Source organism: Bubalus kerabau, chromosome 16, assembly GCF_029407905.1.
Source record: "Bubalus kerabau isolate K-KA32 ecotype Philippines breed swamp buffalo chromosome 16, PCC_UOA_SB_1v2, whole genome shotgun sequence".
Classification (NCBI taxonomy): Eukaryota; Metazoa; Chordata; class Mammalia; order Artiodactyla; family Bovidae; genus Bubalus; species Bubalus kerabau.
The window spans coordinates 8,358,373-8,373,195 of NC_073639.1; the positions used below are offsets into that span (position 1 = coordinate 8,358,373).

The 14,823-nt window shown below is 38.6% G+C and overlaps 1 protein-coding gene across 3 annotated transcripts in view; it reads right to left on the bottom strand.

Annotated features, from left to right (window-relative positions):
• The window catches only part of MND1 (meiotic nuclear divisions 1), an 82,313-nt gene that overhangs the window by 58,579 nt on the left and 8,911 nt on the right, over positions 1-14,823 (bottom strand). For all 3 annotated transcript variants that reach the window (XM_055550013.1, XM_055550012.1, XM_055550014.1), the window contains exons 3-4: positions 5,672-5,729; positions 2,002-2,150 (exon numbers count right to left, since the gene is read on the bottom strand). In XM_055550013.1, coding sequence (XP_055405988.1) covers positions 2,002-2,150; positions 5,672-5,729 — 207 coding nt within the window. The remainder of the gene's footprint in view (positions 1-2,001; positions 2,151-5,671; positions 5,730-14,823) is intronic.

Here is a 14,823-nt window from a genome sequence, read left to right on the forward strand (position 1 = left end):
CAGAGTTAGTTTGTGTTGCTTGTAATTAAGAACACTGACTTTATGGTTCCCCACAAAGTTGAACACAGGAGCATCATTTTAAAAAGTGGTGTTTCAGGACGATTTTCCTGTGAATAAACACAATCTCACACAATCTCCAGAGAGAAATTAATTTACTATTGTTAATTAACTTTTCCTGTTATTGTTACCTTCCAGAAAATCAGGACTCTTCCTCCCTTCCCAAAAAAGTCCACAGTACTTTCCCTAAAATTTCACCCCTTGCCTATATAGTTAGAGTCCCCTTTTATCTGTGGTTTCAGTTCCCATGGTTTCAGTCACCTGTGGTCAAGTATAGTGTGAAAATATCGGATGGAAAATTCCAGAAATAAACAGTTCAGAAGTTTTAAGTTGTGTGCTATTCTGAGTAGCGTGATGAAACCTTGCCCCGTCCGGCTCCATCCCACATGGGACATGAGTCATTCCTCTGTGCAGCGTATCTTGCCTGTTACTCACTCAGCAGTCATGCTGGCTATGGGGTTACTGTCATGGTGCCACGGTGCCTGTGCTCATGTGACCGTTATTCTACTTGATAATGGCTCCAAATCACAAGAGTGCTGATGCACGCAACTCAGATATGCTAAAGAGAAGCTGCAAAGAACTTCCTTTAAGTGAAAAGGTGAAAGTTCTTAATAAGGAAAGAAAAAAATCGTATGCTAAGCTTGCAAAGACTGTGAGAATGAATCTTCTCTCCATGAAACTGTGAAGAAGGCAAAAGAAATTTGGGCTAGTTCTGCTGTTGCACCTCAAACTGCAAAAGATACAGCCTCAGGGCATGACAAATGCTTCATTAAGACGGAAAGGGCACTAAATGTGCACAATAAGATGTTTTGAGAGAGAGACCACATTCACATTGTTACTGGTACAGCTGTTCTATTTCACGACTAGTTGTTGTTCATATCTTACTGTGCCTAATTTCTAAGTTAAACTGTATCACAGGTATGTATACATAAGAAAAAACGTAGCATGTATAGGATTCAGGACTTTCCATGGTTTCAGGCATCCACTGGGGGTCTTGGCAAGTATTTCCTCAGATAAGGGGGGGACCACTGCATCCTAAGTTCTACATGATAATTCATGCCATCAGTCTTGTAAAGGATACAAAATAGCTCATCAAAATGTGATGGAATCTTGAACTACACTTTTGGAAACAACCAAGAGCTCCTTTAATAGCTGAATGAGTAAACAAACTGTGGTACACACAATGGGATGGAATATTATTCATCAGTCAAAAGAAATGAGCTACCAAGCCACCAAAAGACATGGAGGAAACTTAAAATGCACACTACTAAGTGAAAAAAGCCAGTCTTCTTTCTTCTGAAAAGCCTGCAGACTATGATTCCAACCAGATGACATTCTGGAAAAAGCAAAACTTTAGAGACCTTAAAAATATCAGTTGTTGAGAGGGGCTAGAGGAGAGGAAAGGACGGAGGAATAAGTAAAGCAAAGGAGACTTTTAGGGCAGTGAACTACGCTGCATGATACTATAATGTTGGATACATGACGTTTATAGATTTGTCAAAACTCACAATGCACAAGACATTGTGAGAATGAGCCTCTAATGTCAACTATGGACTTTAGTGAATAATAAGGTATCAACATTGGCTCGTCAACTGTGGCAACTGTATCACACTAATACTAGATGTGAATAATAAGGGAAACTGTGTATTTGGTTGCAGGGGGCATGGGTGTATTTGGGAACTCTCTGTACCCACCCATAAATTTTTCTGTAAACCTAAAAAGAACTAAAATACTAGAAAACAATATCATGGCATGTGAGATGAGAGTTAGAACATTCTACGGTCTTTGCTCCCCTTGGAAAAAACGAGATTTTGATTATCTTTAGACTGAGTCAAATAATGCATGTTAAAAATATAACAGAAACCACTAAATAGGAAGAAGATTAAATAAAACAAATTTCTTTCTTAAAAAACAAATCTATTATTTTAAATTGTGGTGGCCTACCTGAGAATCCAGAACCTCCAATTTACGTTTCCTGGCATGAAGAGCTTTACTTGGAAAAGCCCAATAATAATTAGATGTTCCAATTCTCTCACAGTCAACCATACCATCATCAACCAAGCTTTGAAGGACTTCTTTTACTGACATAGCAGCTAAGAGAGATAATTTTTAAAGACTTCATATTAAGACATATCATAAATCAAATTAAAGGCTAGCAACTGGGGAAACACTTGCAATAAATATTATAGACTGAGTTAATAAGTTAATAAATAAGGAGCTTTTAAAAATAATTACATAAAAGGCAAATACTCCAAGAGAAAAACAAAATACATCAATAAGCATCTATAAAACACGCATGGGCAATAAACAAGAAAAGTGGTCAAACCGGCTAATAATCGAAGAAATGTAAAATAAAGCATGAGACAGGATTTTTTGACTACTTAAAACACTAAAAATTATAATAAAGGATTCAGAGATGTGAGTACTCCTCAACATGGTAGAAAAATATAGCAAAAACAGATTTATGCATAACTCTTACAAAGAAATTCCACTTTTACAAATTTAGCTAAAGAAAATAATGCTTAAGGATGCTCATTAAATCACTGTTTTTCATAGCAAAACCCTGGAAATTAGTACAATAACTGGACTCTTAAAATTCTGGATAAATATACTATGCATTCATTAAATTTACTTTATAAAATATTTAATGGCTTGGATATATGTACATCCAAAACATATTGTATAGAAAACTAAGTTAGAAGACAGTATTCAGTAATGTGACAGTAGTTATGCAGAATGTAAGGTTAAGAGGGAAATTTTTATTTCCTTCTTTTTGCTCATTTTTCTTATTTTTTTCCAATAATAAACATGCATTACCTTATTTGCTAAGGAAACTAAAAGAAAACTACTATGAAAAATTAAGCAATAAAGAAATAAACTGGATGTTATAGTCAGGGGTAAGATTGAAAATCAGAAAACAGTTTTAAAAATACCATGTAAAAATACAAAGTCATATTTCACAAATGTTTGAAATTCATAGACCATTCTTATTTTTTTTTTAAGTGTTTACTTGGCTGCATTCATTGGGCTGGTCATGTGGGTGCCCCTAGGCATGTAGGACCTTACTTACCCAACCAGGGATTGAACCCTAGTCCCCTGCATTGCAAGGCAGATTCTTAACCACTGAACCACCAGGGAAGTCCCCATTCTTACTTTTTATTAATAGAACTATACCAAGAAATTATCCATAGAGTCCGTTTTAATTTTTCCTAGAACAGACTCCCAAATTTAATAAAATCCATTAAAAACTTGAAAAGATTTAATAAAAAAAAATAAAATCTCCACCAAATGCAAAACATTCAACCTCATTTATAAAAAAGTACAAGCTGAAATGTCAAAGACTTCTAAAAATGGTAACAGTTCTGAGAAATGAATTTGAGTATAATAGCCTTTCCTGAAGGCAATTTAAGAATCCATCTAAAAAGCCTAAAACTATACAGTCTCTTTCTACTCTATTTCTAGGGACATTTCCTAATGAAGTAATATGTGGAAAAAAGTTTTCGGCAAGGGGAAAGGAAGGGATGAATAGGTGGAAGAGCACACAGGATTTTTAGGGAAGGGAAAATACTCTATGTGATATCATAATGGTGGATCCGTGTGTACAAACCCACAGAATGCACAACACTGAGAGTGATTAGTAATGTATATTACGGATTCAGTGTGTTTATGACGTGTCTATGCAGGTTATCAATTTTAACAAATGCATGATGGTGAGTGGTGTTGATAACAGGGGAAGCTGTGTATGTGTGGGGGGCAGGAAGTACATGAGAAACACTGTACCTTCCTCTCAGTTTGGCTGTGAACCTAAAAATACTCTAAAAAATAAGTCATTTAGAAAAAAATTTAAGAATGGCATGCTAATTATCTTAACTTTAGCAAGAAAATTTGGGAACACATCTAGATGGGCAACAATAGCTAATGGGCTAAGCAAATTATGGCACAATGGGTGGTCACAGAAAAAATATTAGAAAATACAGATGCTGTAAATCATTTTTTTTTAAAGCAAATGACATAGGTAGACGATACAATGTTATATGAAAAAAATACATGAACACAAAACAGTATTTGCAGCATGGCTTCCTCTCTGAGAAATGGACAGATATATAACACAAACACAGATAAACAGAAGCTAAGAATAAGACATCAAAATATACCATGTTACCATTTATACAATGGAATCTTACCCAGCCATTAAAAAAAATGAGATAATGCCATTTGCAGCAACATGGATGGACCTAGAGACTGTTATACTGAGTGAAGTAAGTCAGACAGAAGGAGAAATACCCTGTGACATCGCTTATATATGGAGTCTAAAAAGAACTGATACAAATGAACTTACAAAACAGAAAGATACAGAGGCAGAGAATGAACTGACGTTTCCATTTGTGTTCTACAGCTGCTGTAACAAATTACCGTAACTTGGTGGCTCAGCACAACGGAGCTTTTATTCCCTCACAGTCCTGGAGGCCAGAAACCTGAAGTCAGGGTGTCAGTGGGGTACTGACATTTTAAATGAACCGTTCCATTTAAAACGGACAATCACAAGAATCCAGCGCGGAGCACACGGACTCTCCCAGTGCTGCGTGGCAGCCTGGAGGCGCAGGGGTCTGCAGGGAGAGCAGACACATGTATGTAGACATGGCTGAGTCCCTCTGCTGTCCACCTGAAACTACCACCACACTGCTAACTGCCTGTACGCCGACACAAAATGAAAAGCTTAAAAAAAAGTGGTAATCTCAGTAGAGGGATTATGAACAACTGTATTTTCATTATATTCTTCATATAACTTCCAAATCTGTTAAACATGTATAGCTTATACAATCAAAAAGTAAGGTTTAAAAAATATATATATCATATATAATGGGCTTAAGAGTTAGTCCTCAAAAGATAAACCCCAGAACCTCTGAATGCAACCTTAATTTGGAAAAGGGTCTATACAGATGTAATTAAGGGTCTCATGATAAAATCATCCTGGATTTAGGGTGGGTCCCAAATGATACGTGTCCTTATAAGACACAGAAGGGGAGGACAAAAAAGGGGAGGCCACGTGAAGGCAGAGGCAGAGATGAGAAGGATGCGTCTAGAAGCCAAGCACTGCTGGTGACTCCAGAAGCCAGCAGAGAAGCGAGAAGAGGAAACTCCCTCGGAGCCTCCGGAAGGAACCAGCCCCGCCGACACCTCGACTTCAGGTTTCTGGCCTCCAGGACTGTGAGGGAATAAAAGCTCCATTGTGCTAAGCCACGAAGTTACAGTAATTTGTTTCAGCAGCTGTAGAACACTAACACATCAGGCAAATCCCATTAACAAATACCAGAACATACATGGACAGCTTTACTTCTTTTGAAGTCAATTACACACATAGATGGGCTTGTGTATAACCACGTGTATGTATACATGTGTGTGTGTGCATACAGGCATGCATGTATATTTCACCTTAGTTTTCCTAGAGCAGATACTCTGAACACAAGAATCATGGTCATGGCCCAGAAACCTTATATAAGGACTTTAACAAACATTCATCATCTCTAGAAATTTATGCTTCCATGAAGTGAAAGATTTGCAGGAAAGATGACCAGTATTCATCAAAACATTCTGGCACATCTTTGATACTTACTAATGCCTTTTTCTTTGGGAGCAATCTTCTCCATGTCTTTTAGTTGAAATACATCTTTCTGTTTAAAAGAGTTAAAAAAAGATGAAAAACATCTATTTACTTTCTACTATATATTTATAGTCATCATAATTATGTTTATAAAATATTGTATTAGAAAACTATGCCTGGAAAAGAACTGTGTAATAGAATCAAGAATTGTAGAGCTAGAAAAAATTGTAATTATCTTGTTCAATACCTTCAACAGAACTTAAAATGGACAGATTTTGCATGAACATACAATCCCGTAAAGTAACTGGAGGGCAGAACATAAAGAACATCTTCCCAATGAAGCATAAAATCTAGTTATGATGAATCATTTGTTAACATGAGATAACTGGCTTCTCTGACACTTTGATTTACAGAAAATACAAATAGTGCTTTGCTTAGTATATACCATACATCACAGATTTAGCAGCTCTAACTAAGACAGACAGCTGTCAAGGTTTGTTTACACTTAAGGTTTCATGGAAGAGCTACACCTAAATAAGAAAATCAGGCAATTCATGGCTGCCTATCCATCATTAACCTATACATGCTACATGGCCACCAAATGCAGTGCAAAACCTTGTGGGGAAGGTACACACATAGAATATTCAATCCTACGGCTGGAAAAACAAATCTATGCAGAACACTCCTTTCTTCCTATAATAAGCTTTGGTTGAACCGGTCAAAAGAACTTGGATAATAGAAGTGAAACATTTGAAAAGACTTAAAGTGAAAGTGAAAGTGAAGTCGTGTCCAACTCTTTGCGACCCCATGGACTGTAGCCTACCAGGCTCCTCTGTCCATGGGATTTTCCAGGCAATAGTACTGGAGTGGATTGCCATTTCCTTCTCCAGGGGATCTTCCCGACCCAGGGATCGAACCCGGGTCTCCCGCACTGTAGACAGATGCTTTACCGTCTGAGCCACCAGGGAAGCCCCCTTAACAGAGGCGGGGAAGACTTAAGTATTCAGTAATTAGAATTATTGTGATTACTGTTATGGAAATCTGGGATCTATTTCTCCCAATATAAACTTGAACTGATAACTTCAATAGGATGCAAATTTGGCATCATAAAAATTTAAAACATGATCATTCAAGGGCACTATAAGAAACTGAAAAGACCAGAAGAAAATATTCACAAAACATACCCGACAAAAGAACAGTACCCCAGAAATACAACCCCCGCAAAAAAACATGAACTGATAGATGGATAAAGGAATGGACAGATGAATATATATGATAAAGCAAGTAGAGTATAAAATGTTAATGGTGGAAACTAGAGTGGGCATACAGGTATTCACTGTGAAATTCTTTCATCTTCAATTATAAAATGTTGGAAAAAGTAACTTCATCTCAGTACACTTAAGATTTAGTAAATTCAAAAAAAAAAAAAAAGGATTTAGTAAATTCAAGAAAATACTGTCATTGGTCCTGTTAATAGATTGTGAAACAAAATTTTGCACACCTGGGATCAACTATTTAAAGAAAGTTCTGTAGAGTCTCAGAGAACATGCAATAACTTACTAACTTTAGGCCTTTTATGCATTAAAAAAATCAATTAATCAAACCTATTTGCAAATACCTTAGATTCTCTGGAAAAAGAACATGAATGCATTGAGACATCTGCCTACATGTGGTCATCAAGGAACAGCCCCAGACATACCAACTGCCCCACTGGGGTTGCTGTGTGAAGAAATAGGCTTGCAAAGAACTAGCCTCAGAACTGAAGTGTGGTCATTTAAGAGAACAAAGAAAAAGGTCCCAAGTAAATATTGGTTCTCCCCTACATTACACAGAGATAATAAAGAAAAGAACACAATGGTTCTAACCTTCAAAATCAAAACTATGAATAAAGATACCACTGAAGACACACAGTTATAATACTAAATTAACTTCTAATTAAGCACTTATGACCCGGGCATAGTAATGTTTCACAGATGATTTCATTTAATCCCTATACCAACTCTGTGAAGCAGGTACAAGTTATTATTAGCCTTTTGCTTCTTCAGTCAAATAACTTGTTTAAAGCCACAAAGCTATTAGGTGAGACAGACTTCGGGTACCGTCCTCTGTCTCTGAGCTGTGCTGCTGCCATCGTCTTCCTAAGAGTAACAGGCAAAGAATTCTTTTTCTATTACATTAGCAACTTCAAATAAATCTATATATGTATTCATGTGAATGAACAGGAATATATGAACATATAATGTATGTATTCATATGAACAATGAGACCAAACCAGTCATTCCTAAAGGAAATCAACCCTGAATCTGGAAGGACTTCTGCTGAAGCTGAAGCGCCAATACTTTGGCCACCTGATGCAAAGAGCTGACTCACTGCAAAAGACAGGGATGCTGGGAAAGACTGAGGGCAGGAGCAGAAGGGGGCAACAGAGGATGAGATGGTTGGAATGGCATCACTGACTCAATGGACATGAGTTCGAGCAAACTCAGGGAGATAGTGAAGGACAGGGAAGCCCAGCCTGCTGCCATTCATGGGGTCACAAAGACATGGACACAATTTAGCGACCAAACAACAGCAGCAACAATTCATATGAATGAAAATGTATAGGAATATATGAACTGGAATCAGTCAATTAATACAATAAATTCTATCTTTACATAAAAACTAATTATTGAACTTCTTTAACCTTCTAATACTTGTTACAGTCACAGCATCTTAGTCATCAGTGTCTTAATGTTATAGAAAGCAGAGTTGAAAAATGTTTAATCAGAAACAGCAATTTTGGTATTTGAGAAAATTAACAATATCATAAAGGACAAAATAATCTCCCCAGCCTTCCACTGCCTGGTAGGAATTAAATATACTTTTCTGGCTCTGAGACCATAGGAAAAATATTTCAACTCAGCAGAATAAATAGTCATAATTATGAGGCTCTGTTCTGGATTGCCAATGACTTTTATTAAGTCATTATATGTAAGGAAGATTTGTAAGATTTCATTTAGAGGGCAAACAGGTAAAAAAAACTCACAATATTTCATTTGTTTCACTGAGAGTCTGCATTACCAAAATGAAAGTATTATCATTATTTTAAAGTTCATATTTTATTTTGCCATTTCCCCACCTACTTCGTATTTGTAAATAATGAAAACAGCCAGTAGACTGGGCCAAGCTAGACTTTGAAGATCCTGCCAAGACATAAAACATAGGAAACTAATATTTTTGTAGGTCAAAAGTTTGGATTTTAACCTGAAAATGAAGCCACCATGTAGCAACATGGTGAAGAAAAGTCTCTGGAGCCAGGAGACAGGGTTTGAATCCTGGCTTTGCCACACAGGAGCAGAAACCTCAAACGTACTTCCTGTCAGGGGCAGGCACAAACGCCTGGAATAAAGGAAGGAGGTCCAGGGAGCATCACATCACGTGTTACACCAGCAGCTCTCAGCCTTTTGACACCAGAGACCAGCTTCATGGAAGACAATCACTCCACAGATGGGGTTTAGGATGTAACACGAGCGATGCAGAGCAAGGGGGAGGGTTAGACGAGGCTGCAGAAGAAGCTTCACTTGCTTCAGCTCCTGCTGTGGCCCAGCTCCGAGGCTGGGGAGCCCTATGTTATACCACACCCAGGCTGACAAATGTAAAGAGGCTGTATTTAGCACTGTCTTTATAATCACATGATCCTCCCTGGGTTTTTATCCTATCCTATCCTATCCTAGTTTTTTCTGACAGAACATGGTCCACTGGAGAAGGGAATGGCAAACCACTTCAGTATTCTTGCCTTGAGAACCCCATGAGCAGTATGAAAAGGCAAAATGATAGGATACTGAAAGAGGAACTCCCCAGGTCAGTAGGTGCCCAGTAGCTACTGGAGATCAGTGGAGAAATAACTCCAGAAAGAATGAAGGGATGGAGCCAAAGCAAAAAGAATACCCAGCTGTGGATGTGACTGGTGATAGAAGCAAGGTCTGATGCTGTAAAGAGCAATATTGCACAGGAACCTGGAATGTCAGGTCCACGAATCAAAGCAAATTGGAAGTGGTCAAACAAGAGATGGCAAGAGTGAATGTCGACATTCTAGGAACCAGCGAACTGAAATGGACTGGAATGGGTGAATTTAACTCAGATGACCATTATATCTATTACTGCAGACAGGAATCCCTCAGAAGAAATGGAGTAGCCATCATGGTCAACAAAAGAGTCCGAAATGCAGTACTTGGATGCAATCTCAAAAATGACAGAATGATCTCTGTTCGTTTCCAAGGCAAACCATTCAATATCACAGTAATGCAAGTCTATGCCCCAACCCGTAACGCTGAAGAAGCTGAAGCTGAACGGTTCTATGAAGACCTACAAGGCCTTTTAGAACTAACACCCAAAAAAGATGTCTTTTTCATTATAGGGGACTGGAATGCAAAAGTAGGAAGTCAAGAAACACCTGGAGTAACAGGCAAATTTGGCCTTGGAATATGGAATGAAGCAGGGCAAAGGCTAATAGAGTTTTGCCAAGAAAATGCACTGGTCATAACAAACACCCTCTTCCAACAACACAAGAGAAGACTCTACACATGGACATCACCAGATGGCCAACACCGAAATCAGATTGATTCTATTCTTTGCAGCTGAAGATGGAGAAGCTCTATACAGCCAGCAAAAACAAGACCAGGAGCTGACTATGGCTCAGACCACGAACTCCTTATTGCCAAATTCAGACTGAAATTGAAGAAAGTAGGGAAAACCACTAGACCATTCAGGTATGACCTAAATCAAATCCCTTATGATTATACAGTGGAAGTGAGAAATAGATTTAAGGGACTAGATCTGATAGATAGAGTGCCTGATGAACTATGGAATGAGGTTCGTGACATTGTACAGGAGACAGGGATCAAGACCATCCCCATGGAAAAGAAATGCAAAAAAGCAAAATGGCTGTCAGGGGAGGCCTTACAAATAGCTGTGAAAAGAAGAGAAGCGAAAAGCAAAGAAGAAAAGGAAAGATATAAACATCTGAATGCAGAGTTCCAAAGGATAGCAAGAAGAGGTAAGAAAGCTTTCTTCAGCAACCAATGCAAAGAAATAGAGGAAAACAACAGAATGGGAAAGACTAGAGATCTCTTCAAGAAAATCAGAGATACCAAAGGAACATTTCATATAAAGACGGGCTCGATAAAGGACAGAAATGGTATGGACCTAACAGAAGCAGAAGATATTAAGAAGAGGTAGCAAGAATAAACAGAAGAACTGTACAAAAAAGATCTTCACGACCCAGATAATCACGATGGTGTGATCACTGACCTAGAGCCAGACATCCTGGAATGTGAAGTCAAGTGGGCCTTAGAAAGCATCACTACGAACAAAGCTAGTGGAGGTGATGGAATTCCAGTTGAGCTATTCCAAATCCTGAAAGATGGTGCTGTGAAAGTGCTGCACTCAATATGCCGGCAAATTTGGAAAACTCAGCAGTGGCCACAGGACTCGAAAAGGTCAGTTTTCATTCCAATCCCAAAGGAAGGCAATGCCAAAGAATGCTCAAACTACCACACAATTGCACTCATCTCACACGCTAGTAAAGTAATGCTCAAAATTCTCCAGGCCAGGCTTCAGCAATACGTGAACCGTGAACTTCCAGATGTTCAAGCTGGTTTTAGAAAAGGCAGAGGAACCAGAGATCAAATTGCCAACATCCGCTGGATCATGGAAAAGGCAAGAAAATTCCAGAAAAACATCTATTTCTGCTTTATTGACTATGCCAAAGCTTTTGACTGTGTGAATCACAATCAACTGTGGAAAATTCTGAAAGAGATGGGAATACCAGACCACCTGACCTGCCTCTTGAGAAACCTCTATGCAGGTCAGGAAGCAACAGTTAGAACTGGACATGGAACAACAGACTGGTTCCAAATAGGAAAAGGAGTACGTCAAGGCTGTATATTGTCACCCTGTTTATTTAACTTCTATGCAGAGTACATCGTGAGAAACGCTGGACTGGAAAAAACACAAGCTGGAATCAAGATTTTCAGGAGAAATATCAATAACCTCAGATATGCAGATGACACCACCCTTATGGCAGAAAGTGAAGAGGAATTAAAAAGCCTCTTGATGAAAGTGAAAGAGGAGAGTGAAAAAGTTGGCTTAAAGCTCAACATTCAGAAAACTAAGATCATGGCATCCGGTCCCATCACTTCATGGGAAATAGATGGGGAAACAGTGGAAACAGTGTCAGACTTTATTTTTCTGGGCTCCAAAATCACTGCAGATGGTGACTGTAGCCATAAAGTTAAAAGACACTTACTCCTTGGAAGGAAAGTTATGACCAACCTAGATAGCATATTCAAAAGCAGAGACATTACTTTGCCCACAAAGGTCCGTCTAGTCAAGGCTAGGGTTTTTCCTGTGGTCATGTATGGATGTGAGAGTTGGACTGTGAAGAAGACTGAGCGCCGAAGACTTGATGCTTTTGAATTGTGGTGTTGGAGAAGACTCTTTAGAGTCCCTTGGACTGCAAGGAGATCCAACCAGTCCATTCTGAAGGAGATCAGCCCTGGGATTTCTTTGGAAGGAATGATGCTAAAGCTGAAACTCCAGTACTTTGGCCACCTCATGCGAAGAATTAACTCATTGGAAAAGACTTTGAAGGTGGGAGGGATTGGGGGCAAGAGGAGAAGGGGATGACAGAGGATGAGATGGCTGGATGGCATCACTGACTTGATGGACGTGAGTCTCAGTGAACTCTGGGAATTGGTGATGGACAGGGAGGCCTGGCGTGCTGCGATTCATAGGGTCGCAGAGTCGGACACGACTGAGCGACTGAACTGATCTGATCTGATCCTAGTTTTATTACTGTCACTTCTTTATTTGAGATGTCTTCTTTTTTTGAGCCACAGGGCTGGTATTTTATGCTGTTATCTCAGAAGTCCAGGTCTATAGAATGAGGATAACAATAGTAGTGATTTCAGAGGGTTAAAAATGATAAAATCAGATAAATACACCAAGTGCTTAAAACAGTGGTGTGCACCCAGGAAGAGCTCAATATTATCATTATTTTTTTCAGGCAAAAGTGGACACAATTAAATATATACTTCAGAAAGATAATTATGCCATAATGGAAAACAGCATGGAGGTTCCCTAAAAAACTAAGATAGAACTACCATATGATCCAGCAATCCCACTCCTGGGCATACATCCAGAGAAAAACATCGCCCAAAAGGATACGTGCACCCCAATATTCATTACAGTACTGTTTACGATAGCCAAGAAGACATGGAAGCAACCTAAATGTCCACCGAGAGATGAATGGATAAAGAAGATGTAGTACATATATACAACAGAATATTACTCGGCCATTAAAAAGAATGAAATACTGTCATTTGCAGCAACATGGATGGACCTAGAGATAATCATACTAAATGAAACAGGTCTGACAAAGAAAGACAAATGTCATAGGTATCATATGATGCTGCTTATAGGGGGAATCTAAAAAAAAAGATTCAAATGAACTTATTTACAAAACGGAAACAGACTCACAGACTTAGAAAACAAACTTATGGTTACTGGGGGGAAGGGTGGAGAGGAGGGGCAGACTGGAGTTTGGGACTGACATGTACACACTACTATATTTAAAAGAGATAACCAACAAGAAGTAAGTGTACAGCATAAGGAACTCTGCTCAATATTCTGTAATAACCTAAATGGAAAAAGAATTTGAAAAAGAGCAGAGACTTGTACAGTAGTAGTAGCGTTAGTCACTTAGTCATGGCTGACTCTGCAACTCCACGGACTGTAGCTCGCCAGGCTCCTCTGTCCATGGAGTTTTCCAGGCAAGAATACTGAGGTAGATTGTCATTTTCTTCTCCAGGGGATCTTCCTGACCCAGGGATTGAACCCAGGTCTCCTGCACTACAAGCAGATTCTTTACTGTCTGATTATAGGGAAGCCCCAATGGCACCCCACTCCAGTACTCTTGCCTGGAGAATCCCATGGACAGAGGAGCGTGGTAGGCTGCAGTCCATGGGGTCGTGAAGAGTCGGACACAACTGAGCGACTTCACTTTCACTTTCCTGCATTGGAGAAAGAAATGGCAACCCACTCCAGTGTTCTTGCCTGGAGAATCCCAGGGATGGGGGAGCCTGGTGGGCTGCCGTCTTGTGGTCGCACAGAGTCGGACACGACTGAAGCGACTTAGTAGTAGTAGTAGTATAGGGAAGCCCCAACATTACACGAACATATCATAAAAAAATAAAAACATAATCAAATGGCTAACCAGCTATGTGCATTGGAGGTGAATATTTATATATTAATGTCTGAGAACCACTGTTGAATTATTTACCCCAGACCTAAAAAAATTTCAATAAAGTTCATAAATGTATACATAAACAGTTATGTTTACATAAACACACACAGACACTACCAAAACCACAAGAGAAATTTTTATTAATCTAACCTTAGATTTACTTAAAAAAAACCTACTATAATTATTTTACCTTTTACCCATTATAGGAATAAAGCACTATATATGCAAGTAACGAGATGTGCTGCATTGAGAACTCCTTGTAAAACGAAATAAGAATGTCATTGGATTTACCACAAATGGTAAGGCCTTTCTGATATTACTCCTATAGAAAAACATATCACATTAAAAAAAAATCATACACTATAGCTATCATTATTTGCATCTACCATAATTATACCTACCATTATTTAACTGATTTATATGTGTGACATTAACTTATGCAAGCTTCCACAACAAGTCAGGGATAGGGTCAAGAACTCTAAATCTGAGTCAGGTACAATCCAGGAAGAAATCACTATGGTGAGCCTGATATTAAAGACTAAAGTTTTCTGGCAAGAACATGAAAAATGAAATAGTATGGCATCATATTTAATCTTTCAGAGCCTCAAGATAATATTCTATACTGGATACTACCCAGCAGTATTTGAAAACTTGCAGATTATACTATCTTTCAATTAAGTTACCAACATAACGCTATCAAGTGAGGCAGAGTGTGTGCATACGTATTAATAAGTATGTGTATGGAGGCATCCTTATATACATATGGAGAAACCAGAACACAAATAAATGATCACCAACCGACGTGCAAATGAGAAGTACACAACTGAAGAAAGGAGTCTGGTGACACACTCCACACTGAGGCAGACCGAACGTGATGCCC